General features: G+C 41.4%; 1 protein-coding gene across 1 annotated transcript; it reads left to right on the top strand.

Annotated features, from left to right (window-relative positions):
* The first annotated feature begins 19,400 nt into the window (after positions 1 to 19,400).
* LOC138887859 (uncharacterized) lies at positions 19,401 to 21,147 on the top strand. The gene is made up of 3 exons (XM_070169650.1): positions 19,401 to 19,989; positions 20,074 to 20,231; positions 20,371 to 21,147. The coding sequence occupies exons 1-3, from the start codon at positions 19,401 to 19,403 to the stop codon at positions 21,145 to 21,147; spliced, it is 1,524 nt and encodes a 507-aa protein (XP_070025751.1).
* Positions 21,148 to 23,516: the final 2,369 nt, after the last annotated feature.

Raw genomic sequence — 23,516 nt, 5'->3', positions numbered from 1 at the left:
AGATACGACGAGCTAGAGCTGATAAGTTCTTGAACCTTAGACAAGGTAATATGAGTGTGCGAGAGTACAGTATGCAGTTTGATTCTTTGGCAAGGTATGCTCCCCATATGGTGGCCGAGATGAGTGATAGGGTGCATATGTTCGTGAATGGGTTGGGACCACATCTAATAAATGAGTGTACGACAACCTCCTTGGTGGAGGGCATGGATATTTCCCGTATTCAAGCTTATGCCCAGACCCTAGAGGATCGTAAGCGCCAGCAGAGGGCAGTTAGGGAGCAGGATAGAGGCCAGCATAAGAGGGCGAGATTTGCAGGGTATTCTGATGACTTCAGAGGCCGCATCAGGCCACAGTTTTCGAGGAGTTCGGCGCCACCTGTAGCTAGTGCTCCTCCACAGTTTCAGAGGCCTCGATATGATCGATCCTATTCTGGTCCAGGTCAGAGTTCGCGGGCATCTGGCTCGCAACATCACAGGGATACTAGTCAGATGAGACCCCCAACACCACATTGTGATCAGTGCGGCAAGGCCCACTTTGGACTGTGTCGTCGAGGTTCTGATGCATGCTATTCGTGCGGGCAGCCTGGCCATATGATGCGGGATTGTCCTAATAGAGGAGGTGATGGTATGGCTCAGCCGACTGGATCTGTGTCTGGTTCTTCCTCATCAGTTCGACCTCCAGCACGGGGTTTTCAGCAGTCGACAGGTCGTGGTAGGGGTAGAGGTGCAGTGCCGAGTTCGAGTGGTGCTCAAAATCAAACCTATGCTCTAGTAGGTCGACAGGATCTCGAGTCGTCTCCAGATGTTGTTACAGGTATTATATCTGTGTTTTCTTATGATGTATATGCGTTGATTGATCCGGGATCTACATTATCCTATGTTACACCCTTTGTGGCTAATAAGTTTGGCATTGAACCTGAATTGATAAGTAAACCCCTCGCGGTATCTACTCCGATAGGAGATTCTGTGATTGCTAGAAGGGTATATAGAGGTTGCACTGTGATGATTTGTAGTCGTCAAACCTCGGCAAATTTATTTGAGTTAGAAATGGTTGATTTTGATGTGATAATGGGAATGGACTGGTTGGCCTCATGCTATGCAAATGTTGACTGTCGTACGAAGATGGTTAGGTTCCAATTTCCGGGTGAACCCGTCATTGAATGGAAAGGGAACATTGCTACACCGAAAGGTAGGTTTATTTCCTATCTTAAGGCAAGGAAAATGATCTCAAAAGGTTACATTTATCATCTCGTTCGCGTTAGGGATGCGGAGGCGAAACCGCCTACTTTACAATCAATCCCTGTGGTCAACGAATTCCCAGATGTTTTCCCAGATGAACTCCCAGGCCTTCCTCCTGAAAGGGAGATTGAGTTTAGCATTGATGTGTTGCCTGACACTCAACCGATCTCTATTCCTCCATACAGAATGGCCCCGGCAGAGTTGCGAGAGTTGAAGGTGCAGTTGAAGGACTTGCTAGATAAGGGCTTTATTAGGCCTAGCACTTCACCTTGGGGTGCACCAGTCCTATTTCGTGCGGAAGAAAGACGGGTCGTTACGGATGTGTATCGACTATCGACAGTTGAATAAGTCTACTATAAAGAACAAGTATCCACTTCCAAGAATTGATGACCTGTTTGACCAACTCCAGGGTGCCAAGTATTTCTCTAAGATTGATTTACGTTCAGGGTATCATCAGGTGAGGGTTAGGGAGAAGGATATTCCAAAGACGGCCTTCCGGACAAGATATGAGCACTTTGAGTTCTTGGTGATGTCGTTCGGGCTAACAAATGCCCCAGCAGCTTTTATGGATCTCATGAATACTATATTCAGGCCCTATCTTGATGTGTTCGTTATTGTATTCATTGATGACATTCTAGTATATTCTCGTTCGGAGGCGGAACATGCGGGCCACTTGCGGATAGTATTACAGACGCTTCAGGATCGTAAGTTATATGCTAAGCTCTCCAAATGTGAATTCTGGCTGAACTCAGTAGCATTCCTTGGCCATGTGATATCTGATGAGGGTATTAGTGTCGACACTCAGAAGATCGATGCAGTAAAGAATTGGCCGAGACCTACAACACCATCAGAAGTCCGCAGCTTCCTAGGGCTAGCAGGATATTATAGGCGGTTTGTAGAAGGATTTTCCTCTATATCATCACCATTGACTAAGTTAACACAAAAAGCTACCAAATTCCAGTGGTCTGACACTTGTGAACGTAGTTTTCAGGAGTTGAAGAATCGATTGACATCTGCACCAGTGCTCACTCTTCCTGAAGGAACAGAAGGTTATGTGGTATATTGTGATGCCTCAGGTATAGGTTTGGGGTGCGTATTGATGCAGCGTGGGAATGTGATTGCTTATGCATCAAGACAATTGAAGAAGCATGAAAAGAATTATCCAACCCATAATTTGGAATTGGCTGCAGTAATATATGCTTTGAAGATATGGCGGCACTACTTATACGGCGTCCATGTTGACATCTACACAGATCACAAGAGTTTACAATACATCTTCAAGCAGAAAGAGTTGAATTTGAGGCAGCGTAGGTGGCTTGAATTATTGAAAGACTACGACGTCGAGATATTGTATCATCCCGGTAAAGCCAATGTTGTGGCAGACGCTCTCAGCCGTAAATCAATGGGAAGCTTAGTACATATTGAGGCAGGTAGATGGGGGTTGATTAAAGAGCTTCATCAGCTAGCCAATATGAGAATCAGATTGTTAGACTCTGATGACGGAGGTGTTACTGTACAGAATACATCAGAATCATCTTTGGTAGCCGAGGTAAAAGCACGACAATATGAAGATCCTATCTTAGTACGATTAAGAGAAAGCATTCAACAGTGTAAAAGTATGGCTTTTGGGATCGGAAAAGATGGGGCACTGAGATACCAGAGCCGATTGTGTGTGCCTAATGTGGCAGGGTTGCGAGAGAAGATTATGAATGAGATTCATCAATCCCGATATTCCATCCATCCCGGCTCGACAAAGATGTATCATGATGTCAAGGAGCAGTATTGGTGGGATAATATGAAGAAGTCTATTGCAGAATTTGTAGCCCAGTGTCCCAATTGTCAACAAGTAAAGATAGAACATCAGAAACCCGGTGGATTGCTTCAAAATATAGAGATTCCGACCTGGAAGTGGGAGGTGATTAATATGGACTTCATTATTGGATTACCTCGCTCTTATCATAAGTTTGACTCCATCTGGGTGATAATTGATCGACTTACAAAATGTGCCCATTTTCTGCCAGTGAAGACAACTTACACGGCTGAAGATTATGCAAAGTTGTATATCAAGGAGATTGTTAGGCTTCATGGTGTGCCCATATCTATTATATCAGACCGAGGAGCTCAATTTACGGCTAACTTTTGGAGGTCTTTCCAGAAGGGTTTAGGCACACAGGTAAATCTCAGCACTGCATTTCATCCGCAGACTGATGGACAGGCTGAACGTACCATTCAGACACTGGAAGATATGCTACGAGCATGTGTTCTAGATTTTAAGGGGAATTGGGATGATCATATTCCACTCATAGAATTCGCCTATAACAATAGCTACCATTCCAGTATTAAAATGGCCCCATACGAGGCACTATACGGGAGGAGATGTAGATCACCAGTTGGATGGTTCGAAGTCGGTGAAACAGAATTATATGGGCCAGATTTGATTCACCAAGCTATTGAGAAGGTGAAAGTGATACAGGAGCGATTGAGGACGGCACAAAGCAGGCAAAAATCTTATTCTGATGTCCGACGTCGTGATCTAGAGTTTGAGGTTGGTGATTGGGTTTTCCTGAGGATCTCACCAATGAAGGGTATTATGCGTTTTGGGAAGAAAGGTAAGCTGAGTCCAAGGTATATCGGGCCGTATAAAATTCTTCGACGGATTGGACAGGTTGCTTATGAGTTAGAATTGCCATCCGAATTGGAATTTGTCCACCCGGTATTCCATGTATCTATGTTGAGAAAATGTATTGGAGACCCTTCTCGAGTCGTCCCTATCAAAGATGTACAAGTTACAGAGGACCTATCATATGAAGAAGTGCCAGTGGCGATATTAGATCGGCAAGTCCGCAAGCTGAGAACAAAAGATGTAGCTTCCGTCAAAGTATTATGGAGGAACAAAAATATGGAAGAAATGACATGGGAAGCAGAAGAGGAGATGAAGTTTAAATACCCTTACTTATTCCACAATGAAGATAACAAGGATGCTGGTGGAAGACAGGATACATTGGAAGAAGAAACGGCTCTATGAGGTAAGCAATAATTTGAGAATACTCCTCCTTAATACAAAATGGTGATATGTAGATAATGTAAATACGCATAATGCTTTGTGTAGCCTTGTGAAGCCATATGTTGGGCTTAATTACTTGCAAGTTTTGCTAGTGACCATTTTATAGGGGAAAATTGATCGGAAATTTCCATTGGAATCCACGATGATTTAAACTCCCCATAAACCCTTACATTCGAGGACGAATGTTCCTAAGGGGGGGAGGGTGTTACAACCCATATCCACATGTGTTAGTTCATGCCATATATTAGTTAACATAAATCCAAGAAGGAATTATCTTTTAGATGATAAGAAGTCAATCCTATTGGTCTTAAGTGATACAAGAGTGTATAAGGGTGATTAACCAGTATTAGAAGTTAAATGAATCAAGGATGTTGTAACTCGTATTTTCAGGTAATCTAGCGGTGCTTAATACACTCAAGAGGTCATTTATTAAGGTATTTTAATCATATAATATCCGTATCATAAGTCTTAAAGTCAAACGAGTTATGAAACAAAAGTCGACAAAAGTTGTCGCAACTTAGGTTCATAATTTTACTTAAACATTGGGTCAAATGTTTCTAATCTTTTCTCATATTTTACAAGGAATTACGGGGTGATCTACCAACCAAATTAAAGATCTAGGAGTCTAGTTTCCAACGCATTAAACCGTTCATCGATACGATCTCGGAGTAGAGAGATATTCGCGTTTTCGCGAGACTGCGCCAAGCACCTCTCTATGGGGCCCACTAAGTCGGTTTAAGATATTTGGACCTATATAGGATGACTCCAACCCGTTTTAAGTCATTTATTTTCACTATTTTCAGACCTTAGAACCCTAGGAACATCCTCTCAAGGTTCTCTCAAGATTCAAGACCCAAAAAAGGGCAAACAACACAAATCAAGTGTCGGGAATTCCGTGGCGCTAGTAAGTCTCTTATTCTTCTTGTTGTTGCTCATTTTTGTGTCGTTCCAGCTCGTGTGGGAGGTTGTTTTAAAGGTTTTATGTTCTGTAAATACTCCCTAATGTTCTTAATATCAATCCTAGGTGATTTCAAGCCTTCTAAAGTGATTCTAGTACCGAAAAACACTAATTGATCGCTAGTTTCATTTTTTTGTTGTGGTGGCAGCATTGGAGGGATATTTCATGGAAATTTAAGGTCAAATTGGAGTTGTTATTTCTGTATAAAGGTAAGGAACCTCTTACTCTATATGTATTTAAGATTATCCAAGTTGCGGCTAAGCCATTGAAGCTAGAACTTGTGAGATATATATCGAAAGGCTTGGTAGTAATGTTATTGTTTTGTGGACTGTTTTGCGTTGTTGTTGGGCTGCGTATTTTACTACTATCTTGTGGAGTTTTGGAGGAGGAAGGGTGTGGATAAACACCATATATATGTAGGGTTATGGGCTGATAGTTATCCGTAACATTTCCAGGTTGTTTGACACGACTACGGTGGTCGTCGTATGTATGAAGTGATTAGGCTGTGTGTGGACTATTTTGGGAGGCTCAATATGTTTATTATTGATGTTGTTTGGGCTGTTTGGTGACTGTTTTGAATGGTGTGAGGTCATATATATAGGGGAGGTGCTGTCCGTTTCATCGTAAAATAGGTTGTGGTCGATACATAATAGTTATGACGCTTAAATGATAACGATAGTATCGTTTCTCTTATTGTAGACTAAGGAGTTTTGACAATTGCATAGCTTGAGATTGGGGCAGTATATACAAGGTATGTGAGGCTATCCCTTTCCTTCTTTTGCACGACTCCGATTGCACATAATGTAATGAACGATCTTCCAAGATACTCTACTCTTAGAAGCTAGCAGTACTTACATTGTTTTCCCTCTTATGGAACGATTGATGTTAATGTTGCTTCTCTTAGTCTTATGTTATCAATGTTGTTGGTACTTCCTGATTCTTATAAGGTTCATAGTGAAGAGTTAGTCCTAATAACGTGTACAGAGGATACCGACCTTACGTCACTCCGAAAGGTTTAGAATGTGATTCCATGAGTCGAGCATGCATTATATATATGTATCTATTTTACTCTACCGAGCCACGCTATAGTTGGCCGGGTACGGCACCTATTGTGCAACCACTGATCAGTTGGGTTTTACCGAGCTCCACGTGGCCGGGTACGATTCTACCGAGCCTATTATGGCCGGGTACGATATGATGATGATGATGCCCACAGAGGCGAATGCTTTAAAGGTTTATGTATTTATACATATGTATCATGCATTTCATGTAAGTAGCCCTCAGAGGTACTAAGATGTTACAGGTTGTATATTCTCTATCCTTGCTTACATTACTGATCGTATTTATGGTTCCTTGCCTTACATACTCAGTACTTTATTCGTACTGACGTCCTTTTATTTGTGGACGCTGCATGTCGTGCTGCAGGTCCTGATAGACAGGCAGGTGCAGCTCCCCCACCACAGTAGACTGTCCAGTTCAGCGGTGATTGGCGAGATCCCTTCTCCGGACTTGCCTTGGTCTTGGTATGCAATTTTTGTTATAGACATTATGGGTATGTCGGGGCCCTGTTCCGGCTATGTTGCAACACTTATGTTCTTTTAGAGGCTCATAGACAGGTGTCGGCTCATGTATAGTTTGGTATGCCTTGTCGGCTAGTTTTTGTTGTATAGTCTTTCATAGTAGCGTGGTAGCTCATACCTTATACGTAGTTTCTTGATTGTCTGGTCATCCCCTGCTATGTATGTTCATGCCGTCATATTTTATTGCTGGTTGTCCATGATCTAGGTCTACCATTTATATTGATCTCGTCAGCCTTAAAAGATAATAATGAAGGTTAGATGAAATGTACGTTGGTGCTCGGCAAGTGTGGTCGGGTGCTAGTCATGGCCCTTCAGTTTGGGTCGTGACAAACTTGGTATCAGAGCAAGTCTGTCCTAGGGGTTGTCTATGAGTCGTGTCTAGTAGAGTCTTGATTCTCCGGAGGTATCACGATGATCCGTCGCACATGTTGGATTTCAGTTCAGCCCAGTTAGACAAAGATCTATCTTATGTTGAGAAGCCAGTGCCAATATTGGACAGGCAGGTTAAAAAGCTGAGGTCAAAGAACATTGCATCGGTAAAGGTTCAGTGGCAGGGCTAGCCGGTCGAGGAGGAAACCTAGGAGACCGAGCAGGATATGCGCAGCCGTTACCCTCATCTTTTCACTAATTCAGGTATGTCTTTATGCTCGTTCGAGGATGAACAAATGTGTAAGTGTAGGAGGATGTGATGACCCGGCCGGTCGCCTTAAGAATTAATGCCCCGATCCCATATTAACTGCTTTCTCCTTGTTTATTTCTGCTATTTTGATTTGCTGGGATGTTCGGTTTTGAGTTTCAGAGAGTTTTGGGACACTTAGTTCCTAAATGAGAGCTTAAGTTTTAGGAAGTTGACCCTAGTCAGAACAGTGTGAAGACGGCCTCGGAATGAAAATTTGATGGTTTCGTTACCTCTGTTGGGTGAATTTAGGCTTAGGGGCGTGTTCGGATTGTGTTTTGGAGGCCCGTAGCTAATTTAGGCTTGAAATGCCAAAAGTTGAATTTTTGAAGTTTCCAGTTCGATAGTGGGATTTTAATCCGAGGGTCAAAATAGAATTCCGAAAGTTGGAGTAGCTCCGTAGTGTTTAATGTGACGTGTGTGCAAAATTTCAGGTCATTCAGACGAGGTTTGATAGACTTTTGATCGAAAGCATATTTTTAGATTTCTTGAAATTCTTAGGCTTGAATCCGATGAAAAATAGGTATTTTAATGTTGTTTTTAGCGTTCCGAAGGTTGGAGCAAGTTTGAATGAAGTTATGGGATATGTTGGTAGGTTTGGTTGAGGTCCCGAGGGCCTCGGCTGTGCTTCGAATGCCCAACGGGTCATTTTTGGAACTTAGGAAATTGCAGAAAATGTTGCAGTAGTTAGTTCTGGTTTCCTTCTTCGCATTCGCGAGTGGGGTCTGGTGTTCGCGAAGAGGTGCTGGGGTTGGCAAGGAATTTGTGCTTCGCGTTCGCGAAGTGTCTCCCTCGTTCGCGAAGCTGGAAATTCTATACCTACGCGTTAGCGATGGCGTTCCCGCGTTCGCGTAGGAGGAGGAAGTTTTGAATCGCGTTCGCGTCCCATGCATCGCATTCGCGATGAAGAAATCTGGGCCCAAGTGTAATTGTTCTTTGCGAACGCGAGGGTCCTTCTGCATTCGCGAAAAAGGAATTAGCTGGGCAAAATGTTTAACGAGGGTTTAGCCATTTTTGTGAAAATTAGAGCTTGGGAGCTCAGATTTGAGCGAGGTTTTGAGGGATTTTCAGAGATATCAATTGGGTAACGATTCCTTACTCCTTTTTGCTCGTAACCCATTAATCTAAACATGAATTCATCATTTAATTTCGGATTTGAGTTGAAAATTGGGGAAAAATTGGAAGAAGGTTCTTAGACCTATAATTTGACTTTTGATTGGAAATTTGACCTTAGATTTGGATAATTTTTGTATGCATGAACTCGTGAGAGTATGAGGATTCTGAAAATATAAATTTTACCCGATTTTGAGATGTGGGGCCGAGGGGCGTTTTGGTCATTTTATCTAATTTCGCGTATTAGCTTAGAATTTAATTATCGAATCAGTTACTTGAAGTGTTATTTACATTATGCAATTGAATTTAATAGATTTGGGCCATTTGCAGTCGAGTACTCGTGGCAAGGACGTGGTCTCGGGTTGATTATTGAGCCGGTTCGAGGTAAGTGACTTGTCTAACCTTGTGTGGGGGACTTTTCCCTTAGGATTGATATTGTGATAATTGAAATGCCTTGTACGTGAGGTGACGAGTGCGTGCTTGAGCTAATTGTTGAAAATCCGGTTTTCATTAAGTAACTTTAATTGTGCTTTCCCTTTCTATTTATTCTACTTGCACTTTTAAACCTGCTGTTAGTTAGAGAGAAGCATGTCTAATTGACTTAATTGCTTTATTTTCTTTAACTGCCTTATTTGTATTGCGTGAAGCATGCTAGGTTAGAATTGTCTATGTTACCTTGTTATGAAGTTGAGTTTATTTGAGTATTCCTTGTGCCATTGTTGTGTGTTTTACTTTGGGACTACGGGACGACATCCTGGGAGATCCCCTGTACACATTTACGATTTGAGCTGAAGTGCAGGATACCGAGAGATCCCCAGCACGTATATTGAGGATACCAACAGTTCCTCAGAATACCAAGAGATCCTATCATACATTGAGGATACGAAGAGATCCTCCGGATACCAAAAGATCCCTATCATATATTGAGGATACCAAGAGATCCTCGGGATATCAAGAGATCTCTAGCATACATTGAGGGTACTAAGAGATCCTCGGGATACTGAGAGATCCCGATTATTTCCTTGTGATTGTTTTTGCCTCTGTTTCAGTTGTTGAATTCCTTGTTTTCCTGTATTAAATTCTTTGTGTTTGTTTCGACTGTACTGCTTATCTTATACTGTCATATCTTATACTTTTATTTTACTTCAATAGGGCCCCGACCTTCCTCGTCAGTACCCGACCGAGGTTAGGCATGGCATTTACTGAGTACTACTGTGGTGTACTCATGCCCTTTCTGCGCATGTTTTTCATGTGCAGATCCAAGTACCTTGACTCAGACTTACCATCCTTGAGGAGAGGCGACCCTTCGGAGACTTCGAGATATATCTGCCGCGTCTGCAGACCGAGGAGTCTCTCTCTGTTCTCTTTTGTAGTTATAACCCTTCTGTATTTACTTGTTTTAGACTATTCTGGAGTTAGAGCACTATGTAATATCCTTAGCTTGTGATTCATGGGTTTCCGGGTTTTGAGAGATATATATATTGGATTTGGGAGTTATATTTTTTATGCCGAGCGACACTTTTAAAACACTGTTTTATTACATTATTTCTGTTTTAAATTGTATTCTTCCGTAAATTGGTTTATCTTCCGTGTTTTGGGCTTACCTCGTCATAGAGACTAGGTGTCGTCACGATGGATCACCGAGGGCGAAACGGGGTCGTGACAATGGAGTTCCAATAAAGTATTTTTTAGATGAAATGATAATATATTCTAACGGTGTGTTCCTTCTTTTCCTAACCAAATATGTAGAAGTAACTTGATTAAAATATTATTATCTTTAGCCAAATAAAAAATTATAGTCAAAATAACGTTGTTTCTCCAAATTTTTAATAGATTTTGGCACAAAAAATGATTTAAATAGTTGGTGGACCTAGAAAAATAAAAATATATATTTTATTGTAAACAATGCCACATGTATAAAAAAATTCATGTGGCAACGTGTGTGTCACACTCTCATGGATTGTTAGCAGCTAGGGGGGTTGAGATTATAAAATTGCAAGGTTCAGTGGGGGTATTAAAGACCACATGAAGTTTTTAGGGGGAACTAAACAGAAATTGCCAAGTTCTGGGGGGTCCCGAACTATTTTTCCATTTTATTACTAGTAATCTTAAACATTATTTTTGAAGAGAGAATTATCAAAAGTTTCAAACAACCAATAGTTAAACTGTCATGACCCAAAACCCACTATAGATCGTGATGACGCCCGACGTTGCTGTTAGGCAAGCCAAAGGTGAAACAAACAACTTAACTGTTTATTTATTATTTTAGAAATCATGAATCTTATTAGGCAGATAGAACGATGCATCAAAAATCGTAGATACGTATGATTTAAGTAAAATATAAAGTAAAAGTGTCTCAATGGTAAGCAAAATCATAAACAAATTCTAGAACACCCCAAAACTCGGTGTCACAAGTGCATGGGCATCTACTAGGAAGTACAATAACAATACAACATCTGTCTGAAATACAAGATAGATAGAATAATGTAAATAATTATGATGGAGACTCTGTATATTGTTGATCGTAATATGGGATGCAGCTCACTGGAAAGTCACCCTAATAGCCGCGCCTTTGCACCCAAAAGACCACTAGAAATATATACCTGTACAATAAGTGCAAAAGTGTAGCATGAGTACGTAAATCAACGCATACACAGTAAGTATCTAGCCTAACCTTGGAGAAGTAGCGATGACAGGTCGACATGACACTTACTAGTGGTCCAATAAATCAAGTACAATAGAAAGTAAACAAGTATAAAACATGATAATTAAACAGTGAAAGAAAATATAGGTACATGATACGATCCTCATTTGAACAGTAAACACAAGTCCTCAAATATCGATTACCTCCTTAAATGGAGTATATAATGTGGTCTCCACCAGATAGGTCATCACAACTCAAGTCAGGAAAACTCACGGATACACTGGCTTCTTATCAAATATTATGCACGATTCTGCCCAGGCGAATGACCCTATCTCATAAGAGTATTTCATGAAGTTTCCAATGCGAACGACCCGATCCCATAGGAGTGTGATACATGATACTGCCGAGACGAATGACCCGATCCCATAAGAGTGTGTTACATGATATTTTCGAGGTGAATGACCCGATCCCATAAGAGGGTGTTACATGATACTGCTGAGGCGAACGACCCGATCCTATAAGAAAGTGTTACATGATACTGTAGAGGCAAATGGTACGATCCCATAAGAGGGTGTTACATGATACTGCTAAGGCGAACGACTCGATCCCATAGGAGTGTGTTACATGATACTGCCGAGGCAAACCATCTGATCTCATAAGAGGGTGTTACATGATACTGGTAAGGCGAATGGCCCGATCCCATAAGAGTATTTCATGAAGTTGTCGAAGCGAACGGCCCGATCCCATGGGAGTGTGATACATGATACTGCTAAGGCGAATGACCCGATCCCATAAGAGTGTGTTACATGGTACTGCCAAGGCGAACAACCCGGTCCCATAAGAGGGTGTTACCTGATACTGCCGAGGCGAATGGCCCGATCCCATAAGAGTGTGTTACATGATATTGCCGAGGCAAATGGTCCAATCCCATTAAAGTGTGTTACATGATATTGCTGAGACGAACGACATGATCCCATAAGAGTGTGTTACATGATACTACGAGGCGAACAACCCGATCTCATTAGAATATGAATATATTATGGATCTTTGACCCCACTCACGAATATATATGTGAGTTATGAAATCCAAGAAAACGTTCTGATGGATATGCACAATGCGAAAGAAATCTGGCTGAACAAGTAGCTTGTCAAGTATCTAAAATAGCGAGTCCAATACTTTACGCGAGTCTAGTCACAGGTCATAATGAAAATTAAAGCAATTTAACAAGCAAGAATAATGCAAATAATACAACTAAAGCATGGCGTGAGTCTAAGTCTACCCGGACATAATCAAGATTTTAGCATACGCACAGACACTCGTCACCTGATACGTGCGTAGCTCCCACAACATGTAGCACATAACAAATATAACACCGATGGGGTAATTTTTCCCTCACAAGGTTAGACATGAGACGTACCTCGCTCCAAATTCGATAACCAGCTTCAACGCCTTTCTAACACCTCAAACCGATGCCAAACGATCTGAAACTAATAAAACAACGTGCAAACCAATCAAAATATACTCCAATACTCGTAATTTAACAATTAGAAATAAATTCCCAACTCCTCAAGAAAATTCAACCCCCAGGCCCACGCGTCCAGATTCCAAAAATTATCAAAAATAATTATTACCCATAACTTATATAGTATATATTCCGAAAATCATCCAATTTCGTCCATGAATTGACCCTCAAATTAAGGATTTATCATCTCATAACTTTGGATGCAAAACAATGCAAACATCACCTCAAACAGAGCTTTAGAACTCAAGATATGCTCAAAATACTAAAATGCTCGGTATGTCCATTTAAAACACTGTCCAGGCAATTTTTGTTCTTCGCCTTCGAGGGACACCTTCGCGTTTGCGAAGAGAAATTTTTTTGCGTTAACCAGTCAACCCAAATTTCCTTCTTCGCGTTCGCGGGACCTCCCTCGCGTTCGCAAAGAACAAAGTCCGCACCAAAAACCAACAATCTTTCCCGATACAGTAATTGGCATTACTCTCTCATACGACCTCAGAATTCGACAATTCTTATTGAGATGGTTCCCTAATTACGATACGGATCTAATGGTTCAATTAAATCACAAATAAAAAGTCGTTTTCTCAATATGGTACCCTTTATGTCCAAAGAAACAATGTTCAAACATCAAATAATAGCACGATATAACTCAAACACATCTGAAACACACCTGAGGCCCCCGGGACCTCGTCGAATTATAAAAACTAGTCCTAGAACATAACATGAACCTACTAGTGGCCTCAAATCACACCAAATAACATCAAAATCATGAATCAACGATCAAATCCTCCTTTTAACTTTCAAACATCCAAACTTCGACGAACACGTCCGAATTATACTTAAACATTCCGGAATGACGCCGAACTTTACGTACAAGTCATAAATCATGATATGAACCTATTTCAAGGCTCAGAACCCCAAACAAACATCGATAACACCAAAGTCCACGTCAAACCAAACTTAGAAAATTCTAAAACCTTCGAATTGCCAACTTTCCACAATAAGCGCCAAAATGCTCCCGAACCACCCGATTGTCAACCCAAACATACACCCAAGTACGAAATCATCATACGAACCTATTGGACCTTTAAATCCCGATTCCAATGTCGTTTACTCAAAAGTCACAACTCAAAGCTTCCGAATTTAGAATTTTCCATCCGAATCAACTTTGAACCTCCCGAAATTCAATTCTGACCACACGTACAAGTCATAAAACATGAAGTGAAGCTATTCAAGGTGTCAAACCGTCGAACGACATGCTAGAGCCTAAAATGACCAATTAGGTTGTTATATTCTTCCCCACTTAAACATACATTTGTCCCCGAACGTGTCAAGAACTTTTCCAGAGTTGCCCAAAATTATTGTTTAACACCCTGTGCACCTACCCGTGCCACCAAAACCTATATGAGGACATTTGCTTGATCCAAACTGAAGATCATTCCTGCTACCTTAGCCCACAAGCCTTAGAACCAAGTTCCAACATCCAAATTTGTCTATGAGGCCTAATTCTAACATACGAACACTGTATCAATCTCAACCCGTTGTACGTAATATGAACATGCACCCATGCTGAAATCACATAATGCACCGCATAATTCGTATGCCCATAATAACATCATCCAATTGTAGAAGTTGCAAATTCACTATCCTGATGCCCGTATTATTCCTCATAATGCGTATAAGCCCTGATCCAACCCTCGCGATATTGCAACGATGAGAGCGACCCGTAAAAGCTCATAACTGCCTGCCAAATCAATAACTCATGGAGTCACTCCGCTTGACAAGACCATTACCTCATTGTAAACTGACTAGTGACATTTACTATTTAAAATACCTTAGAAGCAGTCGTACAATCCGGAACAAACCCCCCACAGTCCACAACCAAAGGAATAGAGCTCCCCTCAGGCATAAACTCTCCCATTAGCGACAGTACCAAAATCTCTATACCTAAATTTGATCCCTAACAATCAAATGAATAACATGTCACACTTATACGATCTTCCTATGGGATATACTCCCACAACCTTCCGCACCAGGTAGCAAAATCTGAACATCGATGTCCATCGACCATGCTATTTGTATAGTACTAGCCAAGAATCCGCATTTCAATACCTAACACTCCTACCACAAAATAGACCATCCTTAGGCTGCCTGAAAATAATGCCAGCATACTCTGAATATATGAAATCTCTCCCCAGTTATTCCGACCTTGTGACTTTCCTGTCAAAACTGGATCACAACCTTGATTATCAAATTCCAATTCCATACCGCTCAATGTACCTATCATACTGCTACGTGAGAGTACATGAATTTCATCATAACTTCTGAACCACCAGTAGAATAAATATTTCATCGGCTAGAACCTTTCACTTAATTCATTTTAGAAGAAGAATCGTGACACACAACCAACTTCCTATAGCTGCAATAGACATAGAACTCAAGTCGTGTTATAAACCGTCATAACTCTTCCGGTACCCATTTTACACATAATCAAAACCATCAAAATCAAATACCTCCAAATCAATCAAATGACGAAGGCTGTCAAGCCCACACGTATAACCGCGAAACACCCATATTGCCTAACATACCGAAGAAACTGATCATTTACACAACCATGTTGATTGAAGCCATTACTAACTTACTCAACTTCTCCTAATATACTCTCGGCATGCCTTTGAAATAACAGTTCTATTCAAAGACATAAGAGACCTCAAACAACACTCATCCCGAGTGACCCATATCACAAGACCAGATCATCTCAATACCCATAATACATTTCGTACCCTCCCCATGCAGTCTATAGTAACTCTAACTAATACAACTACGTTGATTAGATCTTCTACGAATCCGAAGTTGTTTCTCCCATTTTTCTAACACTCCACCGCAGAACCGTTGATAACATAGAAATGCTCCAAGTACACTTCACACTCTACTATAAAACCCAATCCTCGATCATATAACGAACCTGAAAATCGTTACTACACCTAAATTCTCGAATCCACTAGAACCACTATTAAGAGTCACCCACTCTAGTCCGGTCCCAATTATTTAACCAAACCACTAGTGCTCCGTTAGCATATGAGCACTCCAATGAAGCAACCGAATGAATACTTTCCCTTATACATCACATCCATCAAGTCCCCTACTCAAATTCCCCCTGAGGTTTTCTTCCCATAGTAATAACTAATCCACCAATGTACTTGTAGGCATATAAATTTTATTGAAATTAAATCCGTAAAATAATTTGGACTATATTTTAAATTCAAGATATAATGGTCCAAATAAATATTATGGGCTAATATATAAATGAATTAATTATATAAGTCCAATATATATAGATTAAATAAATAAGTGTTAATCCATTGGGCTAGCCCAATTAATTGGGCTAAAGTAATGAGTCCACTTCATTAAGCCCAAGATGACAACTTCCTAGAGGCCTAGTTTGGTGCCACGCATGAAATGACGTGGCGCGCCAAGTCAAACGAAAGAGCCAATAAGATCATGCCACGTATCAAAATGACAAGACATGCCAAGTCACACTAAAAGGCCAATGAAATCGCGCCACGTGTGCAAGTGACATGTTCTGGCAAATCAAATGTGGCCATGTCACACTTCAATTTGATTGGTCGGAAAGAGTTTGTTCTTATCATAACTCTTCCTTTTCACAATTATAAATAGGGGTCTTCATAACTCAGAAAGACACCAGAAGTTATAATAAGAAGCAAGAAAGATCTCGTGGATCAAACGCTGCAAATTTCTCCACAAGTTTCAAGCTTCAAGTTCAAGAAATCAAGTTCAAGTTCAAGAACAAAGAACAAATCAAGGTCAACTTCAAGTTCAAGAACAAGATCATCGTTTGTGGCAACAAATACATATTCAAGATCAACCTCAAAGGCCATTGAATTTATTTACTATTGAAAAGAAGAATCAGAGGATTCATAGAGATTGTACACTCAAATATTCGAAATAAAATACTACGATTGTTGTGATATTTTCGGTCTGGATTTTATTTTCTCTACCCAAATTTATTGTCTACAAATTTTGGCACGGCCAGTGGGACAATCTCTACCTCTCATCTCAACTTTTCAATTACCAAAGTTCAAGAACATTGAAATGGCTTCGAAGAAAATCAACTCTAGATCAACATCCATCAAGGCTGCTAACTCCAGGTTCTATGCTGATGTGGAAAGCATCCTCGATGTCACCTTTGGAAGCTTTGGACCAGTTACGAGGAGCAAAGCAAGCTCTTTAGGACAACAAGCACCCCAAGTGTTGTCCGTATCAACCCTTGTTTTCGGATCTTCTTTCTCAAAAGGAGCAATATCTTACACAAACGCATCTGAAGGAGGAAGCGATGTTGCTGAAAAGATCAAGAAAACTCTTGCTCTGCTTGACCTCTCCGGCTCCAAGCACTCTGTTGTGAAGGAAGATGATGATGCTTCAAGCGATGGATCCTCCCCACTTACACCACATAGCGTGAGCCAATCAAGGATCAATCTGTGTGAAAATCCATGCTACTCTCCGTCATCCACGACAATCATGCAAGCCTTGGTGACAAACACTTCATCTATGGAGGAGCAGTTGGCAAACTTGACGGAAGCAATCGTTGGCTTGACCAAATGCATGCAAAATCAAGAGGCTAGAATTGACAATCTAACAGACAGGGTGGGAATCTTGATGGAAGAAGAATCTACCCATGCACCCGACAAGCTCCCAGAAGTTCTAGAGAGTGACTCTCCCCCAAGACAAACAACATCCACTAATGCTATCCCTGTCTCATCTGAAGGGATGATTCCAATCGATCAACTGAAGGAGTTCATCGAAGGAACCATTAAGAACAAATATAAAGTTGCTGCCAAATCCTCCCTTACATATGCAAAGCCGTACACTGCAAGGGTCGATATGTTGAAGATGCCTACTGGCTATCAACCTCCGAAGTTTCAACAGTTTGATGGTAAAGGTAACCCAAAACAACATATAGCGCACTTTGTGGAGATGTGCAACAATGCTGGGACTTATGAAGATTACCTCATCAAGCAGTTTGTCCGCTCGCTAAAAGGAAATGCTTTTGACTGGTAGACGGACCTCGAGGCTGGATCTATCGACAGTTGGGATCAACTAGAGCAAGAATTCCTCAATCGCTTTTATAGCACAAGACACACGGTGAGTATGATAGAGCTTACAAATACTCGTCAATGAAAGGGGGAACTAGTTATCGACTTTATCAATCGTTGGAGGAATGCAAGACTCAACTACAAAGACAGGCTTAGTGAAGCTTCAGGCATAGAGATGTGCATCCAAGGCATGTATTAGGGATTGCGCTACATCTTGCAAGGTATCAAGCCTGGCACATTCGAAGAACTTGTAACTCGTGCCCATGACATGGAATTGAGCATGGCCTCCGCTGGAAATGAAAGGCTGCCCATCTATGAACCTCGCAAAGGGAATGACAAGCAAGAAGTCAGGAAGTGGGGCAAGTTCGTACCCAAGTTTGAAAGCAAAGAAGCTATGAATGTCAATACGTCACCTATGAAGTTCACGACGAAGGTGAGCAAGAAGCAGAGTATGAAATCCACTTCTTTTCACGATAAGCCAAGTGGAAAGTTGACTCTAAAAGAAATGCAAGAGAAAGAATACCCATTTCTAGATTCTGATGTGCCAGCTATCTTTGAAGAACTCCTTGAGTTAAATCTCATTGAGCTCCAAGAGATGAAGCGACCAAATGAAGCTGGGAAAACAAATGACCCAAACTACTGCAAATATCACCGTCTTGTAAGCCACCCTCTGGAGAAGTGCTTTGTCTTCAAGGATAAAGTCATGGATTTGGCTCGTGAAAAGAAGATCGTTCTTGAAGATGAGAAAGCAAGCGCGAACCAAGTCTCTATCACCTTTGGCTCATTCTATCTAGAGGAGTTATGCAGTTTAAAAGGAATAAAAAATGAAGAATTACTGGAGACCAACAAAGTTGAAGACGACCAACCTGATGATGATGAAGGTTAGACGTTGGTGACTCGTTGTAGGCACCACAAAAGGAGCCCATGGAAAGAATCAGTAGAACAACCAATAAGGAAGATGATGGTAAAAAGACCAATGAAAAAGAATCCAGTTAGGCATTTGAAGAAAGCAAAAGTGGAGATGCACCACCCTCAAAAGCCACGACATCCAGTGACCTTGGAGGAGTTCTTACCAAGTTGGTTCCGCACGAAGATTTCCCATGAGGGCATTGATGCCTCTTGTTGCCATGCTGACAAAGGGGAAGAAGGGAGTGTTGACCTACCATTGGCGCCATCTTCGAAAAAACCCATCGAGTCCACTCCTCAAGAAGTTAATGCTTGTGAGGAAAATGTCACGTTCACAAATGACGATCTTTTACTAGGTGACACTCCTCATAACCTCCCATTGTACCTGGTTGGCTATATGTGCGACGAAAGGGTAAATCGAATTTTGGTTGATGGAGGATCCTCAGTGAATATTTTGCCAATACATAATGTGAAAGAACTTGGTATTCCCATGAACGAACTCTCAGAAAGTCGTGTGATGATCCAAGGATTCAACCAAGGGGGCAAAGATCCATAGGCGCGATCAGGCTGGGAATCACTATTGAAGATATGCAATCAAGTGCATGGTTGCATGTGATCGATGCGAAGACTTCATACAATGTTTTGCTTGGGAGGCCTTGGGTACATGAGAATAGAGTAGTTCTATCTACCTACCATCAATGTTTAAAATACTACGAGGGTGAAGTCGAGAAGACAGTAGTTGTTGATGATGAGCCATTCACCGAGGCTGAGTCACACTTCGCCGATGCAAAGTTCTACTTGAAGAACCGCGTTGTGAAGGAGCTGAAAGCTGATGATGGAATGAAAAGCAAGAATAAAGAGACCTCAACTAAAAGAGAAGAGGTGACTACTTGTGAAGCCAAAGCTGTTAGTAAAGAGGTACAACCCAATGTGAGTAAACCTTATAGAGGGAATATTACGTCTTATGGCAAGAAAGTAAGTCCGGTGCTCCAATATATCCCTAAAAGGAAGAAAGACGAAGGTAAACCATCTAATCACCAAGCTAACATGCTGAAGGAGTTAACTCTTCCAGTTAAACGAATTGAGGCAGTAAAGTCATCCTCAATGCCGCTTGCAACGTTTGTAGCCCAAAATCATTTGCAGAATGTGGCACTCCCTACAAAGCGAACATATGAAGGTTTTGACCCTAACGCTTACAAGCTATTTGCAAAAGCTGGGTACAATCCCAATGAGCTGTCAAAGTTAGGGAAGCTCCTATCAGAAGCTGCAACGAGGCAACCACGTGAAGGTTTGGGATACAAGCAACCGTCACCAGTGCGCATCTCAATAAGAAGAGCAAGCAGCAATTATATCACTGTAGAAAATGAATCAGCCGATTCTAACAAGCCTTCCGTCTTTGATCGACTTAGAAAATCACCTGTGAGGACCTCCGTGTTTGAAAGATTGGGTCCACTAAAGAAGGGGAACAAGTTCCGGAGAAATTCTTAAAGCATAAGGACACCCGCTTCACCAAAATCCATGAGATCTCTAAGGATTTCCAAAGTTTGGTTCCTTCTAGAATGAGGGACAAACAAAACTTGTGGTTTCATGTAAAGAAGTATTGAAGGTAAAGCCATATACTCTGGTCTATACTAAGGAACGTGATGAAGACGAAGAAAGTGTGGGTTCTTCGTATCATGTTACTGTACAAATCGAGAATGGCATTCCATCTTCAATGGAAGATAATGCGAAATTGGAGGTTGTTTCGCCGTGTTATCACATATCCTTCAGTGATGGGGAGCCCCAAGAAGATGAAGATGTGAAAGATGCTCCACCTGAACTTGAAGAAGGAGTGAAGATGACAACTGATGCCTTAAGAAAAGTTAACCTTGGCACCGATGAAGAACCAAGACCTACCTACCTAAGTGCTTTACTAGAAGCTGATGAAGAGAGCACTTATATTAAGTTACTCAAAGAGTTCAGGGATGTCTTTGCTTGGAGTTACAAAGAGATGCCTGGCTTGTACCCGAAAGTAGTAGTCCATCACCTTGCAGTCAAAAATAGTGCTCGTCCTGTTAAACAAGCTCAAAGGCGTTTTAGGCCAGACTTGGTTCCCTTGATTGAAACCGAAGTTAACAAACTCATCGAAGCTGGCTTTATTCGCGAAGTTAAATACCCAACATGGGTTTCAAGTATAGTACCTGTAAGGAAGAAGAATGTCCAGATTCGAGTGTGCGTTGACTTTAGAGATCTCAACAATGCATGTCCGAAAGATAAATTTCCGCTTCCTATTCCAGAGCTGATGATCGATGCTACTACTGGTTACGAGGCAATGTCTTTCATGGACGGTTCATAGAGCTATAACCAAATACGCATGGCACCAAAAGATGAAGAGCTTACTGCATTCCGTACCCCAAAGGATATTTGTTGCTATAAGGTAATGCCTTTTGGCTTGAAGAACGCTGATGCTACTTACCAAAGGGCTATGAAAAATATTTTCGACGATCTTCTCCACAAGAATGTTGAATGCTATCTTGACGACTTGGTAGTGAAATCAAGAGAGAAGGGCGACCACATGAAAGACTTGAGGATGATATTTGAATTGCTCCAGAGATACTAACTTAGGATAAACCCATTGAAATGTGCCTTTGGAGTTACTTCTGGAAAGTTCCTTGGTTCCATTGTCTAACATCGAGGGATCGAAATTGATCAAGCCAAAGTGGATGCCATTTTGAAAATGCCTGAGCCTCGAGATATCCATGAATTGAAAAGTCTGCAAGGAAACCTAGCATACCTTAGAAGATTCATATCAAACCTGGATGGAAGGTTCCAACCATTTAGTTGCCTCATGAAGAAAGGCATTCCTTTCAAGTAGGACCAGGCTTGTTGCAATGCCTTCGAAAGTATCAAAACCTACTTGATGAAGCCTCCAGTTTTAGTAACTCTTATACCTGGAAAGACATTGATACTATACATTGCGTCGCAGGAAAGGTCTGTTGGAGCACTATTGGCCCAAGAAAATAGTAAGGGGAAGGAAAACTCTCTTTACTACTTGAGCAGGATGATGACACCTAACGAGTTGAATTATTCGCCAATTGAAAAGTTGTGTTTGGCGCTAGTCTTCTCAATTCAAAAGTTGAAGCACTACTTTCAAGCTCATGTTGTCCGTCTTGTTTCTAAAGCAAATCCCATCAAGTTCGTGATATCAAAACCTGTTCTTAGTGATCGACTAGCGAGATGGTACCTCCAATTTCAACAATTCGAGATTTTGTACATCCCTCAAAAGGCTGTAAAAGGACAAGCATTGGCAGACTTCTTGGCAGATCATCTGATACCTGATGACTGGGAGCTAACTGATGAGTTACCTGATGAAGACACAATGGTCGTTGAAGTTCAACCTCCATGGAAGATGTACTTTGATGGTGCTACACATCGTGGGGAAGCTGGGGCTGGCGTAGTATTTGTCACTCCCCAAGGTGAAGTCTTACCCTACTCCTTCACCTTGACACAACTCTGTTCCAACAATGTTGTTGAGTATCAAGCATTAATACTTGGGCTTGAAATGGCCGGTGATATGAAGCAATTTCAAGTCTTTGGTGACTCCTAGTTAGTGGTCAATCAACTTTTGGGTAGTTACGAGGTCAAAAATCTTGAACTACGCCCATATCATGATTACGCTAAAAAGTTGATGGGGTGGCTCGGGGATGTGACTATTCAGCATGTGCCAAGGAAGGAAAATAAGAAGGCTGATGCTTTAGATGCTCTAGCTTCATCATTAGCCCTGCCTGACCAAGCGCAAGTTACCATCTGCCAAAAATGGGTAGTACTGCCGCTAAATAAGGCTGAAGGTGAAGAAAACGAACTCAAACATCTTGTCGCTGTGTTTGAAGTTGAGAAAGAAGAATGGCGACAACCCATTATCGACTACTTATGTTATGGGATACTTCCAGAAAATCCAAGGAGAAGGACTGAAATTCATCATCGCGTACCTCGCTTCCTTTACTACAAGGATACTCTATACAGAAGGTCGTTCGGGGGAGTACTCTTGCGATGACTAGGAGAAGAAGAAGCGCTCCAAGCTTTTCAAGAGTCACATTCTGGGGTATGTGGGTTACACCAGTCTGGACCAAAGCTCCACTTCCATATAAAAAGGATGAGATTTTATTGGCCAACGATGGTAAAATATTGCTTGGACTACGCCCGAAGATGCAAGGCTTGTCAATTCCATGCGAATTTTATTCATCAACCTCCTGAAGTGTTGCACCCGACTGTTGCATCCTGGCTATTTGACGCTGGGGGATTGGATGTTGTTGGACCACTGCCAAAGTCCTCTGGTGGCCACCTATACATCTTGGCTGCAACTGACTACTTCTCAAAATAGGCTGAAGTTGTTGCTCTTAAGGAGGTAAAGAAGGAAAATGTTGCAAGTTTCATCCGAGTAAACATCATCTATCGCTTTGGCATTCCCCGTTACATAATAACGGATAATGGCAAGCCATTCGACAATTGGTTGATGAATAAGATTTGTGAGCTCTTTGGCTTCAAGAAACATAACTCTTCGATGTACAATGCTACCGCCAATGGTCTAGCAGAGGCATTCAAGAAGACTCTATACAACTTATTAAAGAAAGTCGTCTCAAAATCCAAACGAGATTGAAATGACCGTATGGAAGAAGCTCTATGGGCATATAGGACGACTCACCGCACGCCAACACAGGTGACTCC

This window comes from Nicotiana sylvestris, chromosome 3 (genome assembly GCF_000393655.2).
Source record: "Nicotiana sylvestris chromosome 3, ASM39365v2, whole genome shotgun sequence".
NCBI lineage: Eukaryota > Viridiplantae > Streptophyta > Magnoliopsida > Solanales > Solanaceae > Nicotiana > Nicotiana sylvestris.
This window is presented reverse-complemented; position numbering and strand designations above follow the sequence as displayed.

Coding starts and splice junctions, on each gene's coding strand:
- LOC138887859 (XM_070169650.1), top strand. CDS start 19,401: ATGCAATCAAGTGCATGGTTGCATGTGATCGATGCGAAGACTTCATAC. Junction 19,990..20,073: donor TACAAAGCGAACATATGAAG/GTTTTGACCCTA, acceptor AGCTCCTATCAG/AAGCTGCAACGAGGCAACCA. Junction 20,232..20,370: donor ATCGACTTAGAAAATCACCT/GTGAGGACCTCC, acceptor GGTTCCTTCTAG/AATGAGGGACAAACAAAACT.